Source organism: Pecten maximus, chromosome 11 (assembly GCF_902652985.1).
Source record: "Pecten maximus chromosome 11, xPecMax1.1, whole genome shotgun sequence".
Classification (NCBI taxonomy): Eukaryota; Metazoa; Mollusca; class Bivalvia; order Pectinida; family Pectinidae; genus Pecten; species Pecten maximus.
The window spans coordinates 5,795,945-5,822,589 of NC_047025.1; the positions used below are offsets into that span (position 1 = coordinate 5,795,945).

Sequence of the window (26,645 nt, forward strand, 5' to 3'; positions counted from 1 at the left end):
ATTTACTTACATAAATCAAAAATACATTAATTTTTTAAGTAAAAAACAACAACGTTAAATTGTGTCTGTCTGCCAATCTAGTAAAATAATTAAATTAAAACTTCCCTAATAAAGGTCTCATCCACACTTTGATCAAAAATTGAATATTTTTTTAGGCTTTTCGCATTTAGTTTAAAACGTGTTTAGAGTTTCCCCTTCAGGAAGGCCTTAGCATCCTTGACCTATAACTCTTCTGACAAAACAGATCCATGCATTACCAATATTTTTAGATAAAATCGAACAGCAATTCTATCGAGGTTTAAATTCATCGAGTCATTTAATTACCGAGCACCAACTTAAAAGGGCCATTTTATATTAATTATAAGAAATACCATACACGTGTATAATTATCATTGAAACGTGTCTGACCTGTAACAATACAATATGTATTGTTTACATGGTAAAATCGATTTCAGTACAACCGATTAACAAAAGACAATTGGGGCCATTGTTTATCTGATGACATCGATACAGCTACACAAAGTATCTAGGGATAAAAAAACACTTCATCTGTCTGTTTGTCTACATGTATCTGGCTGTGTCAGATCTGTATTACGTCCGCCAGCAAAATAGTACATGTTTATAAGTGATCAGATTGAAACTGTAATATTTGTATCCACCCTGTAATATTTGGATCCATCCTGTAATATTTGTATCCACCCTGTGATATTTGTATCCACCATGTAATATTTGTATCCATCCTGTAATATTTGTATCCACCCTGTAGTATTTATATCCACCCCTGTAATATTTGTATCCATCCTGTAATATTTGTATCCACCCTGTAGTATTTATATCCACCCTGTAATATTTGTATCCACTCTGTAGTATTTGTATCCACCCTGTGATATTTGGATCCACCCTGTAATATTTGGATCCACCCTGTTGTATTTGTATCTACCCTGTAATATTTGTATCCACCCTGTAATAGTTGTATCCACTCTGTAATATTTGGATCCACCCTGTAATATTTGTATCCACCCTGATATATTTGTATCCACCTGTAATATTTGTATCCACCCTGTAATATTTGTATCCACCCTGTAATATGTGTATCCACCCTGTAGTATTTGTATCCACCCTGTTATATCTGTATCTACCCTGTAATATTTGTATCCACCCTGTAATATTTGTATCCACCCTATAATATTTGTATCCACCCTGATATATTTGTGTCCACCCTGTAATATTTGTATCCACCCTATAATATTTGTATCCACCCTGTGATATTTGTATCCAACCTCTAATATTTGTATCCATTCTGTAATATTTGTATCCACCCTGTGATATTTGTATCCACCCTGTAATATTTGTATCCAACCTCTAATATTTGTATCCATTCTGTAATATTTGTGTCCACCCTGTAATATTTGTGTCCGCCCTGTAATAGTTGTATCAACCCTGTGATATTTATATCCATCTTGTAATATTTGTATCCACCCTGTAGTATTTGTATCCACCCTGTAGTATTTGTATCCACCCTGTAATATTTGTATCCACTCTGTAGTATTTTTATCTACTCTGTAATATTTGTATCAACCATGTAATATTTGTATCCACCCTGTAGTATGTGTATCCACCCTGTATTATTTGTATCCACCCTGTAATATTTGTATCCACCCTGTGATATTTGTATCTACCCTGTAATATTTGTATCCACTCTGTACTATTTGTATCCACCCTGTTATATTTGTAACCACCCTGTAATATTTGTGTCCACCCTGTAATATTTGTATCCACCTGTAGTATTTGTATCTACCCTGTAATATTTGTATCTATCCTGTAGTATTTGTATCCACCCTGTAATATTTGTATCCACCCTGTAGTATTTGTATACACCCTGTAATATTTGTATCCACCCTGTAATATTTGTATCCACCCTGTAATATTTGTATCCACCTGTAGTATTTGTATCCACCCTGTAGTATTTGTATCTACCCTGTAATATTTGTATCCACCCTGTGATATTTGTATCCACCCTGTTATATTTGTATCCACCTGTAGTATTTGTATCCACCCTGTAGTATTTGTATCCACCCTGTGATATTTGTATCCACCCTGTAGTATTTGTATCCACCCTGTGATATTTGTATCCATCCTGTAGTACTTGTATCCACCCTGTTATCAATCTAATTAAAATGTAGATGCTCATACTCACTATGTATCATGAACATCTAACAACATCCCGTTAGGGTAACCTTCATGATTAACCAATCAATTTTTTCGAAATAGCATGACTACAGTGCTTAGTTCGCATAATCTGTCAATCTGTTTAAAGTCATTTCGTCCAACGAAGGATATACCCATATACATGCTGTACCGAAATGGTTAGCTTCAGACCCTATAATATTTGTGTCCACCCTATAATATTTGTATCCACCCTGTAATATTTGATTAGATTGCCCTGCAATATATATCCACTCTGTAACATGTGTATCCACCCTGTAGTACTTATATCCACATTGCAATATTTGCATCCACATATTTGAATTCAATTAACATTAAACGCACTTAAGTTAAGGCAACCCAAGTTACAGATCATCAAATCAGATTCATAAATATTGAAGTGCTACGAAAGTAACAACATCACACACTAACTAACATACCATACACACCTCCAGACGGTTCAGTTAAAAGTGTCAAAACAAACGAAATAAAAATCCTCGAACAGGCAGAAATCATTTCCTCTCTACTTACAACCAAAGACGAACCATTTCCTTTGTGACTTGCTAGCACAGATATACCATACGAAATTTCAAATCAAATAATAAAATAATAAGAAGCTGCGGGATACATATAGAAAATAAAAAGTTTAAGATATTTACGCCGGGCCTAAAAAAATAAAACCAGGAGACCTTGAAAGATTAAAATTGAAATATTAAAAATAGAAATATAACAGTCGATAGGAGTAAATCCCCTATCTCGCCTCTCTCAGAAATCATCGTCAAGTCTTTTGACGTCAACCTTTAAAATGTCCTTACCGATCATCCTCTCGCTTGTGTTGTAGAGCCTTTTTAGCTACTGTAGCGAAACTGAGCCTTCTTTTTAAACCCCCCGGATGAGGGCTCGATGAAGGGTCTTTAGGGAAACTCTCGCGGCGCTTGAGATGCACTTTAGGAAAACTGTCACGCCGTTGGAGACTTTTTTCCATAACGGCGAAAAAGCCTCAGAATACTTCCTCCAAATATGAAATAAAATCTCACTCCGAACTGTTTCTGTTAAAATCCAACATCACTGACACAATCCAACTTTTGTGATTTTATAGGAAATGTCAAAAGTATCCGCTATTTTTAATCACGTGACTTCAAAAGGAAAAACTTAGCACATCTCTTTCTGGTTGCAAAGTAAGAAAGTCAATTCCAACCCTCATGTGTACACTTACTGTTTGCACTGCTTACAAAGCAAAACAATTTACCTGGAAAGTATCCAACCAACATAATTTAAAATCCTGAGAAGATTAAATCCACATAAATGTTTAAAGCAAGCATCTCTATACGAAGTGATTAAAAAAATAAAATATTTGTGTCAGAAAAATTGCACGACACCCCAGTAAAAAAAACCTCTGAAGATATCACACGGAATATTCAAGTTAGTTCTTCCGTCCATGGCCATCACTCCCCAAAACACTTCACAATGAGAAAGTGAGACATCCGAAAATTCATCTGATCTTTATAAATAGCATGACCAATTGATCTTCCGTACAACTGGAAGCGTGCATATGGCTGTCGGTAATAATAAGTCTAGTCCCGAGTCCGGATCCATCATCGGTTTGTGCAACAAACTATCTATTTGTCATGATATTTAGCGAAAAACATTATCCTCGCTTGAACTGAGTATATCGGTGCTTCCAAGTATTGATTCAAACATAAAATATAGATTTTTCATATTCTGCCCTGGAAACCTTGCACGTGAGCTGACATCAGATTTTGGTGAAATAAGTTAACCATACCTGGAACACCCCAAACACATGTACAGGTAAAGTCTAACTGAAAGGCCTCTCTTCACAACTTAGAAATGTTCTTTAATCCAACTTAAAAGGTTACTGTGTATATAAAATATGGTTCTGATCCTGTTCATATTGAGGTCGTGATTTGCATGACAAATTGTAAACAGCGATCTCGTATTGAATATACAACTGCAATATACGACTATTTCAATATATCAAAATTTACCATTGACATTTAACCCCAAAATACATTTCACCCGTAGCATAGCTATTTACACTTTCATTTTTAATGTTGTGTTAAACTATCCCGCTCCTATTTGAGGGCATTTAAGTGTAAAACACGAAATTCAAAACCATTATCTCTAATTCGAATTCAGTACACAAGACCTGCACGCGGTAATTACTTAGTGTGCATGACATTTTCAAATAAAATGGAGCAACATCCTTTGCGTTACTCATGTGAAATTAAGTTTCTTTCATAAGATTCGGATGTTAAAATGAAATGTCTGGATAGAGATTTGAATTTAATCTTATGATCTTTTGTGGAATGCAAATCCTCCGTGAGTGACATTACGTCTAATGAAGGGATTATGGTAACTTTGGGAGTGAAACATTCAAAGATGTAAAATATGTTCCCTTTGAAATATCACATATTTTTTAAAAGTAAATTTTGAACAATTAATATAGATTTCTTTTAAGAGAAAAGTGCCTTCAAATTCACAATTTACGTGAAAATATCAACATTACGGAGATTGGTATAATATTTTATCTATGAGTGCCATTTATTCTTATAAAGGATATTTATTCATAAGAAACTGTAGTACCAGCCGTCCCGTGGTAAAATTCTACATTGATTATGATATTTTGTATGTGTGTACAGTTATAAGCAGTCGCGATAGTTAAGTAGAGTGTCAGTCCACGTAGCCTCGGGGTGAAAATCCGATGGGCGTGGTCCGGCGCTCTTTTACTCCCTACCCGTGACCATTTGTGTTTCTCGGGGAAGCCAAGAAATGGATCGGTCTGTGCTGACGTGATTGTGTCCTTGGACAAGACACTTTACCCTAATTGCTCTGGATAGCATGCGACAGACCTCCCGCATTTTGTTCAGTGAGGTAGCCACCAGCTACTACATTGAGACCTTGTATCAAAATGATACATGTTGTTCATGGGGCGATAAACCCAACATATTAACAAACCTCAATTTGCTAATACAAGAATATACATGTTTTAGGTCATACAACCATGTAAGTAATACAACCATCTACATGATTTTTAATGTTCAAAGATCATAAATCAATATTATACATACACTGTTACATACTTGGCGATACTTAAACGTCTATTGACTTTTACACCCGACAGTTATTTAAAACGGTCCTTGGAACGAGGAATATGGAGTTACGTACGCCCCTGTACTCCGAGCGAGGAGTGTAGCCGAAATTTTTGTTTAAAGCGTTTAGACAGAAACCGAGTACTTTAGTCTGATTAATCAGACAAAACTCTGGAGTAAGTTTTCTTCTTCTTCTGTAGAACACTGATTTTATCAGAAACAATTATAACATAACTTAACATAATTTTATTAATTACATTTTATTTACTTATCTTATATATAGCGACATTATCAGTGAGGTTATTTATAGCAACATCATTTGTGAGGTTATTTACAATGAAATAATTATCAGTTGATAATAAGAACGATACTCTCCAACAACAGATATTGAAGAATCCACTAAATTGCTCAGCTCGATCTAAAAAATGTCATTAAGTATAATCTTTAAGTTTCAAATTTCAGAAATGGTAACCCTAAGAAAATAAATTTAAAAAAATAAATTGTAACAATACTTTGGTACTGATTAAATGCTCTAATTAGGAATACAGACATATCTAGTTTTCTCCCCCGGTTTTAAAGAATACCACGGGTACATGCAAGTGGCGTTATCAATTTAACACTTAATACCTTTGTACAGTAAAAATTTTGGCAACTGTCGGTATTTTTACCTGTAAAATAGTTTGTATATATGTACAAACCACACAGGTAGGGAGTCATATCTATTTAATATTATAAGTACCTATATTTAAACCGTCATCTAGAGGGATGACATTGAAATGATGAGTTGTCTGGTGATAGAGGGCATTTAAATGTGAAAAGCTTGTCCACACAACTAGTCTGTGTTAGTAATATCATAATACAAGCGGTGTCTTTACAGTGATAATCCGGCCAAGGAAATCTTCAAACCACATACTGACAATGGTCCACTTTAATACACAGCCAAGCCTGAATGTAATCTAACCTCTACACCAATGTTTACCTGTTTACTATCATACACATAGTGAAAACATGAGATAAATCAACAATTTATATATCAGGGGCTACTTACTCCAACACTTAGTGGACAATACGCTAAATCTAAAAGCCATGCAACGCTAGGGCAACGTGCGTCCTCGTCGCGGTAATGTAGGGCGTCGAGGCGCGCGCCGTGAAGGGTCTCCAACACAATGACGTCTATTTGACGCCGTGGGGACGCCTATAGAACGCCAGACGAAGGTGCTCTGAATTCTAGCGGCCATAGGGTTGCCACAGCAGTGCGAGTACTGACTGCACGGAGCTGCCACGACGAGTATTGCGTGTATCAGTGTTGATAAGGCATTTGCAGGCGTTGTCGGTTGATGACGCCGTTGACTGGGATCTTCTTCTGACGAAATTTCGAGCACGCACACCACCCGTGAACACGTGCGATGGGTGTTGAGCATGCATTACAAAATCTACAATTTCCAAGAAACTCAAAGGACGCGCGGGTTCCAAGCTCCCGCCGCAAGGAACACACATGTACATAATATATAAGGCAACAGTACGCCCATTTTGTCATAACGAATGTTGAAAGTGTGAGATACATGTCGGAAAGGATAACACACGAGAGTCCTACTTGTGCGTCAGTAGAACATGTGCCACAAGACTACCACGTGCAAAACCTCAGGAGTACGGCACAAAGCTCCCATTTGTCGTTCTTACTCCCACCTTACGGATTTTACTGTAACTATTTTTCTGTCTCTACGAATCCGAGGACTCACAATTGAAATACCCTGCATCTGGTTATGACCGAAGCTTTAGATACTTTCTTCACCCTACCTCTAGACTCTACCTGTCTTACCGCCCATAATGTGGATGTGCGGCGAGCGAAATAGCAACTGATTTGTTGTTTTACATTTAGTACAAACGAATGCGCGTGCGCTATGAACGCACAATGACGTAATATTACAGATATAATGAGAAACGAAGTCTAATGTTTTTGGAGAAGCTTTAAAGTAAGAAAATAAACTCTTATATGAGCTAGAGAAACGGCTAAGACTAATTACATGCAAATAGCATTTGTGGCATTTACAGGTTTTAGTGATATTTTTGTGACGTCTAAACGCACGTGCCCTAGTGCTTAAAGGGACAGCTTCACCACTTTTTTTTATAAAGTCATTATGACCAGATTTATGACCGATTATCTACCATACACTGCCCACGGCTTGGGCCCAGTCTAAATCTGATATGCTAGTCCAATATAGGTTTATACAACGTAAATAATAAATAAGTAAATATTTAAAAGCTTATTACTGAAATACCAAAATACTCCCAATCCAAGCCGTTCACCTTAATACCATTAAAAGATCAAAACCCTGATTAACAATAAGATAATACTTGTATTTAAACCGTATTGGCTCCAAGGATCTACCACGGTTCCATAAGGTACATATGTACGGTGTACCAGATCTGACCTCTCCAGAAATCAAGGGATTTAAATTATGCTTATTTATGAAATTTTTGCACATGTAAATTTAGATTAGCAAAGGCTTGAGTCCATATGAGAGGAGAAGAAGAAGGGAAATCCAGTTGAAGACAGACTTGGTAGGATTTATAATCATAATATTTTCCTGATCAGCATTTTGATCTGGCTATTTTTCGCCAAAGTTATCCCCCTTTGTTTATTTCTTAGTCTAACATAGTTTTCAGCAGAACTCTTCAAACTTGATAGACTTAAGGGACCACAGAACCAAATAAAAAATAGATTGTGGGCTTTAATGGGAAGGTGAATGCATCGGGGCCAACTGATTGGAAAGATTTATATGCTGGCTCGGCAATACATGTAGATGTAAAATATATTTATATATATATATAAAAACTCCTGTCTGTTTTTGTCAGGGGGAATTAATGAATGTGTAATTTGTTGTAAATTTAAATGGATTTTTGGCGCTGAATTCAGGAATTGCTGAAGATGGTGGCCCCCATATAAAAAAAAGTTCAAATTGGTAGAATTTTATATATTCTATTTACAGGCTTGCGAGATGACATTCTTCAAATTTAGGCATTAGGTTATATGAGAGACTGAGGGCCATTCAATATAGGAGATAGTGTATATGAGGGGCCAAGGGCTATTAAATAGAGGAGGAAGTGTATGTAAGGGGCTCAGGGCTATTCAGTAAATGAGATAATGTAATTGAGGGGCTGAGGGCCATTCAATAGAAGAGACAGTGAATATGAGGGGCCGAGGGCCATTCAATATAGGAGACAGTGTAAATGAGGGGCCGAGGGCCATTCAATATAAGAGACAGTGTAAATGAGGGGCCGAGTGCCATTCAATATAGGAGACAGTGTATATAAGGGGCCGAGGGCCATTCAATAGAGGAGACAGAGTATATGAGGGGCCGAGGGCCATTCAATATAGGAGACAGTGTATATGAGGGGCCGTGGGCCATTCAATAGAGGAGACAGTGTATATGAGGGGCCGAGGGCCATTCAATAGAGGAGACAGAGTATATGAGGGGCCGAGGGCCATTCAATATAGGAGACAGTGTATATGAGGGGCCGAGGGTCATTAATTATAGGAGGAAGTGTATATGAGGGGCCGAGGGCCATTCAATAGAGGATACAGTGTATATGAGGGGCCGAGGGCCATTCAATATAGGAGACAGTGTATATAAGGGGCCGTGGGCCATTCAATAGAGGAGACAGTGTATATGAGGGGCCGAGGGCCATTCAATAGAGGAGAAAGTGTATATGAGGGGCCGAGGGTCATTCAATATAGGAGACAGTGTGTATAAGGGGTCGAGGGCCATTCAATATAGGAGACAGTGTGTATAAGGGGCCGTGGGCCATTCAATATAGGAGACAGTGTATATGAGGGGCCGTGGGCCATTGAATATAGGAGACAGTGTATATGAGGGGCCGTGGGCCATTCAATAGAGGAGACAGTGTATATGAGGGGCCGAGGGCCATTCAATATAGGAGACAGTGTATATGAGGGGCCGAGGGCCATTCAATATAGGAGACAGTGTATATGAGGGGCCGAGGGCCATTCAATATAGGAGACAGTGTATATGAGGGGCCGAGGGCCATTCAATAGAGGAGACAGAGTATATGAGGGGCTGAGGGCCATTCAATATAGAAGACAGTGTATATGAGGGGCCGAGGGCCATTCAATAGAGGAGACAGAGTATATGAGGGGCTGAGGGCCATTCAATATAGGAGACAGTGTATATGAGGGGCCGAGGGCCATTCAATATAGGAGACAGTGTGTATGAGGGGCTGAGGGCCATTCAATAGAGGAGACAGTGTATATGAGAGGCCAAGGGCTATTAAATAGAGGAGGAAGTGTATGTAAGGGGCTCAGGGCTATTCAGTAAATGAGATAATGTAATTGAGGGGCTGAGGGCCATTCAATACAGAAGACAGTGTATATGAGGGGCTGAGGGCCATTCAATACAGAAGACAGTGTACATGAGGGGCCGAGGGCCATTCAATATAGGAGACAGTGTAAATGAGGGGCTGAGGGCCAATTAATAAATTCTTTTACTTCTATTAGCAAAGATATGTTAAATAAGTGATATTCTTATAGATGTCCTGTTATAGATAAAGGAAAAAATGTTGAGAATTAACTATAGTATATTTACACTGGATGTATAAACCCAGACATGTCATATACATTAGTAACAACATATTGGCAATGATTTTTACAGCTATACTGATTATAACTACCCTTACATTCTGAATATAAATGAGTTTAATGAATTTAATTTATTTTTGAAAGGGTAGGGTCCTAGAAGCCATTTATTTCTCATAAAGACATACCACAGGCATTTTAGGTCTTCCTTTTCTGTTGACTCAATGTGTAAACCACAAAAACAAGATAATTAAATAGATAAGACTGGCATAAATACATCAATAAGTTGTAGAATTATTTTAAAGAGCGAATCTAATTTATTCAATTTACATGTAAAATGCAATTTAAGTTTCAATAAACTACAGATACAATCTCTATGACAGATTAATCTTTTTTAATGGTAGATGATTTCAGTGGAAGGGATAGGGGACGCTTAGTTCAGGTAATATCAATCAACAGGTGACCCTTTACACAGGTAATATCAACCAACATGTGACCCTTTACACAGGTAATATCAACCAACAGGTGACCCTTTACACAGGTAATATCAACCAACATGTGACCCTTTACATAGGTAATATCAACCAACAGGTGACCCTTTACACAGTTAATATCAATAACAAGTGACCCTTTACACAGGTAATATCAACCAACAGGTGACCCTTTACACAGGTAATATCAACCAACAAGTGACCCTTTACAAAGGTAATATCAACCAACAGGTGACCCTTTACACAGGTAATATCAACCAACAGGTGATCCTTTACACAGGTAATATCAACCAACATGTGACCCTTAACACAGGTAATGTCAACCAACAGGTGATCCTTTACACAGGTAATATCAACCAACAGGTGACCCTTTACACAGGTAATATCACCAACAAGTGACCCTTTACCCAGGTAATATCAACCAACATGTGACCCTTAACACAGGTAATGTCAACCAACAGGTGATCCTTTACACAGGTAATATCAACCAACATGTGACCCTTAACACAGGTAATGTCAACCAACAGGTGATCCTTTACCCAGGTAATATCACCAACAAGTGACCCTTTACACAGGTAATATCAACCAACAGGTGATCCTTTACACAGGTAATATTAACCAACATGTGACCCTTTGCACGGGTAATATCAACCAACATGTGACCCCTTACACAGGTAATAACAACAACAGGTGACCGTTTACACGGGTAATATCAACCAACAGGTGACCCTTTACACGGGTAATATCAACCAACATGTGACCCTTTACACAGGTAATAACAACAACAGGTGACCGTTTACACGGGTAATATCAACCAACATGTGACCCTTTACACAGGTAATATCACCAACAGGTGACCCTTTACACAGGTAATATAAACCAACAGGTGACCCTTTACACGGGTAATATCAACCAACATGTGACCCTTTACACAGGTAATAACAACAACAGGTGACCGTTTACACGAGTAATATCAACCAACATGTGACCCTTTACACAGGTAATATCACCAACAGGTGACCCTTTACACAGGTAATATAAACCAACAGGTGACCCTTCACACAAGTAATATCAACCAACAGGTGACCCTTTACACAGGTAATAACAACAACAGGTGACCGTTTACACGGGTAATATCAACCAACATGTGATCCTTTACACAGGTAATATCACCAACAGGTGACCCTTTACACAGGTAATATCAACCAACAGGTGACCCTTCACACAGGTAATATCAACCAACAGGTGACCCTTTACACAGGTAATATCGACCAACAGGTGACCCTTTACAAAGGTAATATCAATCAACAGGTGACCCTTCACACAGGTAATATAAACCAACAGGTTGCACTTTACTGCGGGTGAAGCAACAAGTATTTATTACGGGTTATAATTAACAAGCTAACTTCCTGGAAACAGGTAAATCGTGGTAAAATGATCATTAAGCTGTATTAAGGTAATCTAGTTTTTATCACCAGGTAAACACTATATACTTACATGTAATTACGCAGAAATAACAAATAGATACTCACTTGGAAAAAACATTCAGCCATTTCTGTTTGGCTTGAAGGGTTTGTGTAACTTGATGAAAACTCCTTGATAGAGGTTTGTCTTTCTCCTTCTCACCTGCATTCAAACTCGAGGATGACATTTTCAGAATAATTAACTTTTTTTTATAAATCACACGTTTTTTATCGTAAATCCGCTGTTAACACACATTCCTTGTTTAAAGTATTCCCTTGAATCACTTCCTCAAAGAAATCCACACTCAAAAGTCCTCGTAAATAAACCACTCGGAGATCATATTAAATTCCTATACAGATGGACAAACATTGGATTATTCCAAAACTTTTCTTCTATTAAAACAAATCAAATTTCTTTGTCCTGCAAGTTTTCTCAACGAATATTTGTTAAAGATTGGTAGCTCCATTACTCCGGGGATGATTTACCGATGATATTTTTTAATCGGGATCATGTTGACAAATGGCCTATAATTCATCACGGTGAAACTGATGTGGTGACATTGTGTGAATTCAAGTCCATTTACCCAAGAGTCAAACAGAATACAAAAGGATGTATTGTTCGTGTGTACAGGTCACATATCGACTCCTTAGATCAATATAGGCCTCGCGCACACACCTAATGGAAACAGGGATTTTATTTCTCAGATCGCTGATACACAAATTGGTCTCCGGGTGTAGAGATTTCCAGTCCCCTTTGTAATAACAAACGTCCCTTATCGCACACTCTATCTCCTAATCTTGTCCGAAGTGGTCACTGTCCAGTACTGGTCAAATCTGACCTGACCAGTTACTCAACCTTCTCGATGGACTATGATTTTGAAATAAAGTCAAACAAGAAATACTTGTGGATTACTGTACATCAATGTCCAAACTGAATTTAAAATTAAATAGAATTCTGTAGAAATGGTTACCCCCTGTCACACATACGCATCGCACAGTTTATACAGGTCAACATACGCCTACAAATTTAATGATCGTATTTCAAAACAATGTCAATGCCAGAAATCGTTTTCATGATCATTACCAGAGTTTTATTCCCGCAAATAAAATTGATATTTGAAAAATAAATCAATTTCTACACCGTTCAAACAAAACTCAGGTTCTACATAACCGAGGAAACACCGGCAATATGAGGCAGTAAAACTACCTTTGTCATTAAAACTGCTGTGGGTCATATCGTTTGATTTATATTATCACTATTTAAACTGCAGCTCGGGTTTACGAGTTGCCAAGCAGATGTTTAATGCAATGTTATTTGACAGGCAGCCCACAAATAATACCGGATATATTTACTCGAATTCTGCACATAAAAAAGGTCAGCTATCTTTACGACAACTAGATCTTTACACACCATAAACAATCATCGGTTCAAAGGGGAAAGCTATCGGGATTTGTCCCTCTGATCCAAAGGGGACCAAATGTTTCTTTTAACGTCTCATGAAACTCCAATTTATACAACATTGGGGTCTCTTTGCACGTCCGTTCTAATTAAAGGGACCAGAGACTTCATTGGGTTCCTTTGCACGTCTACCCCAAAGGGGACCAACGACCCCATTTATACAACAGTATGTTCCCTTTGGACGTCTGCCCTAAAGGGGACCAACGACTCCATTTATACAACATTGGGTTCCTTTGCACGTCTGCCCCAAAGGGGACCAACGACCCCATTTATACAACATTGGGTTCCTTTGCACGTCTACTCCAAAGGGGACCAACGACTTCATTTATACAACATTGGGGTCTCTTTGCACGTCTACCCCAAAGGGGACCAACGACTTCATTGATACAACATTGGGTTCCCTTTGCACGTCTGCCATAAAGAGGACCAACGACTTCATTTATACAACATTGGGTTCCTTTGCATGTCTACCCCAAAGGGGACCAACGACCCCATTTATACAACAGTATGTTCCCTTTGGACGTCTGCCCCAAAGGGGACCAGAGAATAACAAGTGGCTTGCACCATGCATCATTGAGTCAAATAGGTCTGCATTAAAGAGCTTATTGCACTTTGGTACTTCAAAATGGCTAAAATCAGGTACAATGTAGAATCCTAGAATTTATTGCTTCTGTATATTCATGCATTTTTAAAATAATTATATCTCCTAAGAATGGTTCATTCTGACTCAATAGAGAACTGCATACAAATGTATGATGATACTTATTGATAGCATTATGTAATATCCATATATGGTACAGTAAAGAGAGATTTCTTGGTTAAAAAAAAGACAATTTTTTTTTTAAATGTAACATCCTTTTTGATCAAGGAGTTCCGGAACAGGACACACATCCAATTTGTTTAATAGAAACTGCTAGATTTTCAATGTTATTGATTTTTTTACCTGAACAAAGTCATCCAACTTTGATGACAATACATTACGGTGAATTAGTCTGTGTTTACATGTGTCTGTCTAGAAACTGAATTTCTCTTTGTTCTTAAATCAATGGTTACCTGAGGCTGGCTATAAATACACTTTACAGTTTTAATTGTCGATACCAACAGCTCATGACCAAATGTCACTTAATAATTTATTCTCCATTAATGAACAGGAATTATCACTCACATCATGGACGTTCTCGTTGGAAACCGTTGTATAATTCACATGCTGTACACTGTAGAAATCTTAACGAGTTTTTGACACGCAATTTGTAAAATCATTTTGAGTTACTGGACGGTTGTATACCGATACAGGCCATTCTACAAGAGTTATGTCCCTTACTACAGATTTCGCATTGGGAATGGCAGCAGCTCAGATAGTGGCATTTCAAAAATATACATCTACAAAACGAACTGGGAATTGTCATTTTCACCTTCAAAGCGAAATATTTTATCAGCATAATATGCATATTTGACTCTTCGGTTCTATGATAGCTAACAAACAAATGGACAAACATAAATGTCTTGTAAATTTTGCAGGTAGGTAAATTATGGTACATTGGATAAAAGTATGGGTCGTGCACAGGGGCTCGATACATCCTTATGGCACAGGGTCCGACCCCCAGATCTCTTGTCATTGTTGTTTTATACTGTAACAACGTATACAGGAATAAGTTGTATAATTTATACAGCATATATATACAGGGATTTGTTGTATAATTTGTACAACATATATATACAGGGATTTGTTGTATAATTTATACAACAGATATATACAGAAATATGTTGTATAATTTGTACAACAGGTATGTACAGGGACGTGTTGTATAATTTGTACAACATATATATTCAGGGATTTGTTGTATAATTTGTACAACATATATATACAGAAATTTGTTGTATAATTTGTACAACAGATATATACATGGACGTGTTGTATAATTTGCACAACAGATATATACAGGGATGTGTTGTATAATTTGTACAATATATATATACAGGGATTTGTTGTATAATTTGTACCATAGATATACAGAGGATGTTGTATAATTTGTACCATATATATACAGAAATAAGATGTATAATTTGTACAACAGATATATACAGAAATATGTTGTATAATTTGTACAATTTGTGCAATAAATAATTTGTTAAAATCTTAAATAAATTAGGTACAGATACCAAGTCTATAAACACATCGCTGTTTTTAAAGTCTAAAAATACCCGATATTTGTGTCGTAATACTCACCTGAATTTTAACATGGCTTCCAACGATCCAGAACGTTAATATTCCTAGGAGCAAACTCGGATTTCAAGAGGAAACATTTCCGTAAGTTTGTAGTAGACAATGTAATGAAACAGAATTTCATGTATTGCACTGAAAACTGGTACCACATTTCAATTAAAGAAATCAAGATCGTTAAAATAATTTCTATGAAGTACGTCAACGAAACAAAACAACAATCACAGTCCCACAACAACAGAATCAACAACAAACATTTCCTAGAGAAATCAATACAAGTACTGACAAACAATGCGTTACGCCAACTGTGAAGATTGGAAAACAATGATTTTTATTTTTACAATAACAGCAATAGGTATTCACAAAACTAACATCAATATTTAAGTGGGCGGATATTCATACCAGTCAGCGTAAACGTTATCATACACTACCAGACACTTTTTAACTAATAAAGGTCGTCATACACTACCAGTCAGTTTATACACTAATAAAGGTCGTCATACACTACCAGACAATTTTTAAACTAATAAAGGTTGTCATACACTACCAGTCAGTTTATAAACTAATAAAGGTCGTCATACACTACCAGTCAGTTTATACACTAATAAAGGTCGTCATACACTACCAGTCAGTGTATAAACTAATAAAGGTCGTCATACACTACCAGTCAGTTTATAAACTAATAAAGGTCGTCATACACTACCAGTCAGTATATAAACTAATAAAGGTCGTCATACACTACCAGTCAGTTTATACACTAATAAAGGTCGTCATACACTACCAGTCAGTTTATACACTAATAAAGGTCGTCATACACTATCAGTCAGTTTATAAACTAATAAAGGTCGTCATACACTACCAGTCAGTTTATACACTAATAAAGGTCGTCATACACTACCAGTCAGTTTATACACTAATAAAGGTCGTCATACACTACCAGTCAGTATATAAACTAATAAAGGTCGTCATACACTACCAGTCAGTTTATACACTAATAAAGGTCGTCATACACTACCAGTCAGTTTATACACTAATAAAGGTCGTCATACACTACCAGACAATTTTCAAACTAATAAAGGTCGTCATACACTACCAGTCAGTTTATAAACTAATAAAGGTCGTCATACACTACCAGTCAGTTTATAAACTAATAAAGGTCGTCATACACTACCAGTCAGTTTATACACTAATAAAGGTCGTCATACACTATCAGTCAGTTTATAAACTAATAAAGGTCGTCATACACTACCAGTCAGTTTATACACTAATAAAGGTCGTCATACACTATCAGTCAGTTTATAAACTAATAAAGGTCGTCATACACTACCAGTCAGTTTATACACTAATAAAGGTCGTCATACACTACCAGTCAGTTTATACACTAATAAAGGTCGTCATACACTACCAGTCAGTGTATAAACTAATAAAGGTCGTCATACACTACCAGTCAGTTTATAAACTAATAAAGGTCGTCATACACTATCAGTCAGTTTATACACTAATAAAGGTCGTCATACACTACCAGTCAGTTTATACACCAATAAAGGTCGTCATACACTATCAGTCAGTTTATAAACCAATAAAGGTCGTCATACACTACCAGTCAGTGTATAAACTAATAAAGGTCGTCATACACTACCAGTCAGTGTATAAACTAATAAAGGTCGTCATACACTACCAGTCAGTTTATAAACTAATAAAGGTCGTCATACACTACCAGTCAGTGTATAAACTAATAAAGGTCGTCATACACTACCAGTCAGTTTATAAACTAATAAAGGTCGTCATACACTACCAGTCAGTGTATAAACTAATAAAGGTCGTCATACACTATCAGTCAGTTTATACACTAATAAAGGTCGTCATACACTACCAGTCAGTGTATAAACTAATAAAGGTCGTCATACACTACCAGTCAGTTTATAAACTAATAAAGGTCGTCATACACTACCAGTCAGTTTATACACTAATAAAGGTCGTCATACACTACCAGTCAGTTTATAAACTAATAAAGGTCGTCATACACTTCCAGTCAGTTTATAAACTAATAAAGGTCGTCATACACTACCAGTCAGTTTATAAACTAATAAAGGTTGTCATACACTACCAGTCAGTTTATAAACTAATAAAGGTCGTCATACACTACCAGTCAGTTTATACACTAATAAAGGTCGTCATACACTACCAGTCAGTTTATACACTAATAAAGGTTGTCATACACTACCAGTCAGTTTATAAACAATTAAAGGTTGTCATACACTACCAGTCAGTTTATAAACTAATAAAGGTCGTCATACACTACCAGTCAGTTTATAAACTAATAAAGGTCGTCATACACTACCAGTCAGTTTATAAACTAATAAAGGTCGTCATACACTACCTGTCAGATAATAAATTCATTAAGGCTATTATAGACAACAATGCGGCTGTAGTTGCTCTTTTCATACAAAATTGACCTAACGTAATCTTAGGATGCTTCTAGCTAAAATTTGCCCTGGTTTCATCAAACTCTCTTTAACTAATCCATAGGAAAACGTTCTTTGATTCAATGGGCGAAATCCTAGTGTAAGAACTTTCCTAAAATTCCTATGGAGTAACTTGGGTCCGGAAAATCACCTTTATCTGGAGAATAATTTACCTTCCCTCAATATTTTCCCCAATCGAATGATAGGGCCCTGCTTAACTCTACCTCCAGGATGTCGGACGATGGCACGATAATCTCTAATCTTCATCAGACAGACTTCAGACTAAAACTATTCCAAGTTGTTTGATACATTCAGATCCTGTCTATGTGAAATAAATTCCCGCCGCCATCTTATACCCCGGACTAATGATGATTAAAATGAGTTAGATGAAAATTGTGTCTTTTGTTTTTTATTTATTTATTTATCTATTTATTTATTCATTCATTCATTCATTCATTCATCTTTTTGTTAAATCACCTTCACATTAGGCCTTGCATACACTTCGGTCCCAAGGGAGACAGACCTTCATTTTATACAAAACATATTTTTTTTTAACCAAATTATGTTTGTGTCGTCAATTGATCCGGTCAGCTGTTCATGACAAGTTAGAAATAATTTTTAAGTTAAGGGTGCTACTGCAACGTTAGCGTCTCACCAGACAGCTATATACATCTAGTCATGCTTTGTCTAGTTTAAAAGGAATTGTTTATCAATTTATAGACATTCCAGATTCTTACAAAAACAAAAACAAACAAAAAAGTTTGAATATCAAAACATGAAAAATAATTTCCCCTTCATTTTCAAGCAGATTTTACTGAAGATTTCTCGATGTACTGTAGAAGTTTTACCGGTAGTTTTTACTTTTACAAATCAAAATCCTAAAAGAAATTCAGAAAATGAAAGCAACATCTAAATTAATTTCCCTAATAGAATGATTAAATACTCACATCATACAGAGGTATTTTCTGTCATCTGAGTTAGGACGGTATCCCCAAGCTTTCCATCATTTTTCTACACTTTCCATTGTAGTTTGTGTTCCAACTCCGATCAGTAGCTAACACAAAAATATCCCTTTATGGAACGCTTGGATAATTTCTCAACATTTGAATCTGACCTGTAAATTTGACTTCAATATAAAAATAATATATAACGACTTCTCCCGCTGGGACTGACATCGGATACTATGGAGCAACAACTTCTCACTTTCTATACATGTATTGAATTATAAGGATGGTAATTTCATAAACCATTTAATAAATAAAATAGAGCTGTTTAGAGGTAACTGATCATCTGGAAACACAATCGATCTCCACACAACGGCTGCCATTGTTAAACCTAACGTGACATTTATTATTGTGAGTAGTGTGACCGACTGAGGAGTGTACACTGGAGTTAGGGGGGAGGGGTAGGGGGTGAGAGGGGGGAGAGGGGGGAGAGGGGGAGAGGGGGATGAGGGGGAGTGGGCGGGCGGAGGGGGAGTGAGAGGGTGGAGAGGGGGAGGGCGGAAAGGGGAGGGGGAGGGAGAAGGGGGAGAGAGAGGAGTGGAGAGAGAGATGGGGAGAGTGGAGGGGAAGAGGTGGAGAGGGAGGATGGGAGTGGAGGGGTGAGAGGTGAGGGGAGGGAGAGGGGAGGGAGAAGGGGGCAGGGGACGAGGGCGGAGAGGGCGAGTGAGAGGGAGAAGGGGGAGGGACGAGGGGTGAGCGGCGAAGGGAGAGGGGGCGAGGGGAGAGGGGAGGAGGGGAAGGGGGTGAGATTGAAGAGGGGGAGGAGCGGGAAGGTGGAGGACGGGGTTGAGTGGGGAAGGAGGGGAGTGCTGATGTGTAAATGGGAGAGGGGAGGGAGAGGGGAGGAGGGGAGGGGAAGAGTGGAGAGGGGGAAGGGGGAGGAGGGAGGGGAGGGAAAGGGAGAGTAGAGAGGGAGAGGGGAGGAGGGGTAGGGGAGGAGGGGGAGAGAGTGGAGAGGGGAAGGGTGAGAGTGCGAGGGAGAGAGGGGAAGGGGAAGCGGGGGAGGGGAGGAGGGGAGGGGAGAGAGTGGAGAGGGGGAGAGGGCGAGGGAGAGAGGGGAAGAGTGGGAGAGGGGAAAGGGGAGGGGGAGATACGACACTCTGAGTAGTGTGACCCACTGAGGAGTGTACACTGTAACACATCTGTGAGTTATGGGGGAGGGGGAGGGAGAGGGGAGGGGGAGAGGGGAGGGGGAGAGGGGAGGGGTGCGACATTCTGAGTAAGGGGGACACGATAATGAGTTGAGTTGCAGGGGATCATGACTGTGTGTTAGGGGGTTGAGTTAGGGAACTATAAATGTGAATTAAGGGAGGGGGCAGGACTCTGAGTTAGGGGACACAACGGTGAGTTGAGTTAGGGGACCATAACTGTGAGATGGGGGGAGGGGGTGACAACTGTGAGTTAGAGGACACAACTAGATATCAAGTTTCAAAGTTACATATGGTTGTCACGGACACAACTTGTTGTCAAGAAAACAATTAATTGTCAAGGAAACAAATAGCTGTCAAGGACGCAACATGCTGTCAAGAATACAACTGGTTGTCACGGACACGGCTGGTTGTCAAGGAGACAACTAGGTTTCAAGGACACAACTGGGGTTGTCATTGCTACAAGTTGAGGTTCAAGGACGTAATTGGATGTCATGGTTTCCTCTGGGGCTCAAGGACGTAACTAGGTTTCAAGGACGTAACTGGTTGTAAGTGTTATAGCTGTAAGTAACCACAACTGCTATATATACAGTTAACAGTTTAACCAAGGTATATGATAAAACTGACAAAATTTTCAGATTTGATGTTAAATTAGAGCATGTTTCATTAAAACTATTGAAATCTGACTTCAGTCACCTATTATGTGCCACAATTCAGCTGAGAAGACTTTTTATTTTACTTAAAGGTTGTTATTTTGTTTTAATCTTCCAAGGTAATATAATAGACATTCACGTGAACGAACTGATCGTGCTTAATGTTTACATGTGTAAACAGCTCTATATATCAAATACTCTGTCATGATCTGGTGTTTGAGTAAGGAAATCCAACAAATGTCAAATGAATGGTGATATTAGTCTCAGCCCAAATTAGTACGTGTTTCAATTTCGGGATATGCTATAGTTCGTATTGATCAAAGCGTGCTGAATAAAGTGTACAGGGGACATCGGGAAAATAAAACAGATTTCTGATAACCAATTCACATTACTTTGTTGATAGGTAACCGGTATTGACTCCAGGCATTCAGTCCCCCTCGTCACAAATCTCAACTTATTGTCAGTAAAGCGGCAATTACACGCGGGGTTAGCTATAAATATCTTTATCATTTGTAAGATTTTTAAAGGAAACTTAATGCCTAATTATGTTTTAACACTGCAAACAGACAAAACTGACCTATAACGACATTTAAATAGCACTTTGATGGCCAAGTAACTTGATGTTATAATGTGAAATGTTACGCTTGGCCTAGGCATAAACTCACTTGCTACGGCCCCCGTCCCTCAATGTGTCATAACTTAAAAAAAAAATACAGGACACCGGGACTCTGAACTCAAGATTGATGCACTAACTACCTGAGCAACACGGGTAATTCCTGTTCAGCCAAGTTCCATTGAGGTCTGGATGTAAAAGGAAAAACAAATCTGCAACAACCAGACCAAGATTCGAACCTAGGACCTCTGAACTTCTAGACATATACTCTTATCAAGTCCAGTCCAGTACCAGCACCAGTCTCGTCATGACAAGTCTAGTCCCAGTCCAGTCCTGTCAAGTCCTAGTCCAGCCAAGGCCAATTCTAGTCCTGTCAAGTCCCAGTCCAGTCCAGGCCAATTCTAGTCCAGTCTAGTCTAGTCAAGTCCCAGTCCAGTCTAGTCCCAGTCCAGTCCAGTCCAGGCCAATTCTAGTCCAGTCTAGTCTATTCAAGTCCCAGTCCATCCAGGCCAATTCTAGTCATGACAAGTCTATTCCCAGTCCAGTCCTGTCAAGTCCCTAGTCCAGTCCAGGCCAATTCTAGTCCTGTCAAGTCCCAGTCCAGTCCAGGCCAATTCTAGTCCTGTCAAGTCCCAGTCCAGTCCAGGATAATTCTAGCCCAGTCTAGTCCAGTCTAGTCCAGTCCAGTCCTGTCAAGTCCTAGTCCAGTCCAGGCCAATTCTAGTCCAGTCTAGTCTAGTCAAGTCCCAGTCCAGGCCAATTCTAGTCCAGCCTCCAGTCCAGTTCCGCTACACTACAATCTCTACGGCGTACGTTGCGGTTACCATGGCAATGCTCGCTTCAGTTAATCCCTCAAACAATTCAAACAATAACATACATATCCGGGATCTTCAACAGCTTTTTAATCTTCTGGTCGACAATATCAAAGAAATGATCGAATTTTTCTCAAACACTTTCATAACTGAAGTGTTTATGGTAAAATATAAAGTCAATAGTTGCTAAACTTTGTTTTAATTTCTGTCCTGTGTTCAGGTATTTAAATAGCGAGTACATGTGTCAAAGTCTTATTAAAATCACTCAGCGTTACTTTGTTTTGTACAATGGCTGAGCATACGTATTCCAATCAAAGTTTTATATATCTGAGATCGTGGAACACAATCACGGGACACTCAGCAATGGCTACTTGGCGGGTATCAAATATTTTTGTTGGTTTCCATGCTAGCGCTGTCTTGACACAGAAAATGAACTCTGTGTCACATCTCGGTGTGGATTTTTAAAAGGACAAGGAGAATTATTGATTATCACTTAAATTCCGTTCCTTACTGACAAAAGCTAATGATCATAATCAATAGAGTTTTCTGTTGGAAAAGTTATAACGATCCTTTTACCTTGTGTATTGTCGGTCATTAACCAGCTGATCAAAAAAGCATATATTACCTACATATCCTCTACATCCAAATTATGTGACTTACCTGTGATAGATCACAATACCCTAAACCTTGTGGTCAATTTTACAATTATACCTCCTCACACTGTCTGTGTCATTAATATGTACCCCTACCCCCACACTGTCACATTAACATGTACCCCTACCCCCTACACTGTCACATTAACATGTACCCCTACCCCCACACTGTCACATTAACATGTACCCCCTACCCCCACACTGTCACATTAACATGTACCCCCTACCCCTACACTATTACATTAACATGTACCCCTACCCCCCACACTGTCACATTAACATGTACCCCCTACCCCCACACTGTCACATTAACATGTACCCCCTACCCCCACACTGTCACATTAACATGTACCCCCTACCCCCACACTGTCACATTAACATGGACCCCCTACCCCACACTGTTACATTAACATGTCCCCATACCCCCACACTGTTACATTAACATGTACCCCTACCCCCACACTGTCACATTAACATGTACCCCCTACCCCAACACTGTCACATTAACATGTACCCCCTACCCCCACACTGTCACATTAACATGTACCCCCTACCCCCACACTGTCACATTAACATGTACCCCTACCCCCACACTGTCACATTAACATGTACCCCTACCCCCACACTGTCACATTAACATGTACCCCTACCCCCACACTGTCACATTAACATGTACCCCTACCCCCACACTGTCACATTAACATGTACCCCTACCCCCACACTGTCACATTAACATGTACCCCTACCCCCACACTGTCACATTAACATGTACCCCTACCCCCACACTGTCACATTAACATGTACCCCTACCCCCACACTGTCACATTAACATGTACCCCTACCCCCACACTGTCACATTAACATGTACCCCTACCCCCACACTGTCACATTAACATGTACCCCTACCCCCACACTGTCACATTAACATGTACCCCTACCCCCACACTGTCACATTAACATGTACCCCTACCCCCACACTGTCACATTAACATGTACCCCTACCCCCACACTGTCACATTAACATGTACCCCTACCCCCACACTGTCACATTAACATGTACCCCTACCCCACACTGTCACATTAACATGTACCCCTACCCCCACACTGTCACATTAACATGTACCCCTACCCCCACACTGTCACATTAACATGTACCCCCTTACACACTGTAAATTTATCACTCTTTTATGTAACACAGCAAACTCTCCGAAACATAATTATTTTTAGTTAACCCTGCATGACACCATATCCTTAAAGATAAAGTAAATTAAACATAGGATATGATAATTTAAGATTGAACTCTTGATAAATACACAACTTTGAAATCAATTACATACCATTGAACTTCCTCTGAAAAACTTTCAGTGTCCTTTTCCTTCAAATCGCCACCAGAATCCGCCATACTTTTAATCAAAGCTTTCTCAGCACTCAATGTTTGGCAGTGACACTTTCATACAGAGTTAACTTTTTTGTCAATTTACTATGGAAGTTTTCAACAAGTTCTTAATTACGTATATTCTTCAAGAAGCCATTCATTGATTCATTGTTCCTGTCTCATCCACCGGAAACGTAAATCCATAACTTCCATCTTTGAAGTGAAGGCAAGTCCATGCTGCCACTAAACACAACTCCAGCTATTTAATGAAAATATTGAACATCAATATTAAAGGCACAGCTCCGATAACTATACAAGCACTATTTTGATTTCACATATACACAACAAAAGTCCTTCATATGACGACGTGGCGACATTGTAATCAAAATATTTGAATTGTCTCCTCTGTTGATCTCTGTTTCCTGGCTTTCGATGGAAATTCAATTCGTCCTGTTTGTTCTGTACAGCGGTGCTCGCCCGACCTAGTGTTACAGTTGTTTATGTATGATATATTTAATATACGTACTCTCCACAGATTTTTACGCAATCAGTATACACTTATTCTTCCTGCTGGTAAATTTAAATTCAAACAAGACGATGTGTTTAAATAATCACCGCCAACACTTACCTAGCTTACCTGGCAGACGAAGGTTTAATATCAAACCTATTACCTGGGGTGGCGGTATAGCTCGTTAAAATAAAAATTACCTCTTGAAAATACTTTCAACAATTCTTATTCAACATGACAAATTTTATCCATATGTACACCTGAACACAGTATAGGTCTATAGACACCGAACCTCTGTAGGTTTAATAATGTAACGCAAAGCATTAATTTAGCAGGGTTTACATTGAAGGTCGTTTAATATAAAAGGGGTACGAGCTATCTTTTTTTCAGTTTAAAAGGTGCATTGACACATGAAATGTTAAAAGATATTTCCCAATGGTCTGAAAATTTCCCATGTTTTCTAATGAAAGTAAGTTTATGTACAGAACTTACTTGTACTCATCGCTATAGACCCCCTAATGGTGTAGCGAACTGATTAAACTGGATTTACAAATAGTCCTCTTAACATAGATGTAATTAAACCAAGTCACCAGATTGGTTAGCTTTTCAACTTTTCACTCCAATTTCAAGTTTCAGTTTCATTTGTATTTCTATCTTGATCGGTCCTGTAAACGGCTATATTGTATTACGTCAGTGCCAATAAGTCAGCTCAGTAAAAATTAAATATGTTTTTTTTTTTAATAAAGAAGAGCAATTTTGAATTTGAAGCTTACAATGACATGGAACAATCTGTAGAAATTCAAATATTTATCAGATTTAAATCACAATATATCAAATATGTTCTTTTCAATATTTTCTCATTATTCAGAGTATTCATAACCGTTTCAATATATTGTCAAAATGAATAGGTAACTTGGATTGTTATAATAACTTAAAATCAGGTGTTTATAAATAGGAGATTTCTAAATTTCTTTAAAACAGCATTCAATTTATTCATATCATCGAAAACCATGCCTTTATTTAAAAAGCAACAAAAGTTTAGGATTTTTGGTTTGTTTAACGTCCTATTAACAGCCCCAGGGCCATTTAAGGACGTTCCAGGTTTTGGAGGTGGATGAAAGCCGGAGTACCAAGAGAAAAAACTTGAACACGCAACCCAGAGATGGAGGGCTAGTGATAAAGTGTCGGGACACCTTAACCACTCGGCCACAAGGCCGCGACAACAAACATACCACATTTACTCCTATAAACAACAGACATACCACCTTTACTCCTATAAACAACAAACAACCCACCTTTACTTATATAAACAACAAACAACCCACCTTTACTCCTATAAACAACAAACATATCACCTTTACTATATAAACAACAAACAACCCACCTTTACTCATATCAACAACGAACAACACACCTTTACTCCTATCAACAACAAACATACCACCTTTACTCCTATAAACAACAAACATCCCAACTTTATTCCTATAAACAACAAACAACCCACCTTTACTCCTATAAACAACAAACAACCCACCTTTACTATATAAACAACAAACAACTCACCTTTACTCATATCAACAACGAACAACCCACCTTTACTCCTATAAACAACAAACATACCACCTTTACTCCTATAAACAACAAACATCCCAACTTTACTCCTATAAACAACGAATAACCCACATTTACTCCTAAAAACAACGAACAACCCACCTTTACTCCTATAAACAACAAACATATCACCTTTACTTATATAAACAACAAACAACCCACCTTTACTCCTATAAACAACGAACAACCCATATTTACTCCTATAAACAACGAACAACCCATATTTACTCCTATAAACAACGAACAACCCATATTTACTC

At 38.3% G+C, this 26,645-nt stretch overlaps 1 protein-coding gene across 4 annotated transcripts in view; it reads right to left on the reverse strand.

Annotated features, from left to right (window-relative positions):
- LOC117337859 (coiled-coil domain-containing protein 186-like) overlaps nucleotides 1-24,917 on the reverse strand; it is a 41,099-nt gene extending 16,182 nt beyond the window's left edge. The window contains exon 1 of one of the 4 annotated variants that reach the window (XM_033898993.1): nucleotides 24,229-24,917. In XM_033898993.1, the coding sequence (XP_033754884.1) occupies nucleotides 24,229-24,293 (65 nt within the window). In that variant the 5' untranslated portion in view covers nucleotides 24,294-24,917. Of the gene's footprint in view, nucleotides 1-3,020; nucleotides 3,964-11,932; nucleotides 12,468-24,228 lie in introns of those variants that run through there. The other 3 variants (XM_033898992.1, XM_033898991.1, XM_033898990.1) reach the window with 3 other exon arrangements.
- Nucleotides 24,918-26,645: the final 1,728 nt, after the last annotated feature.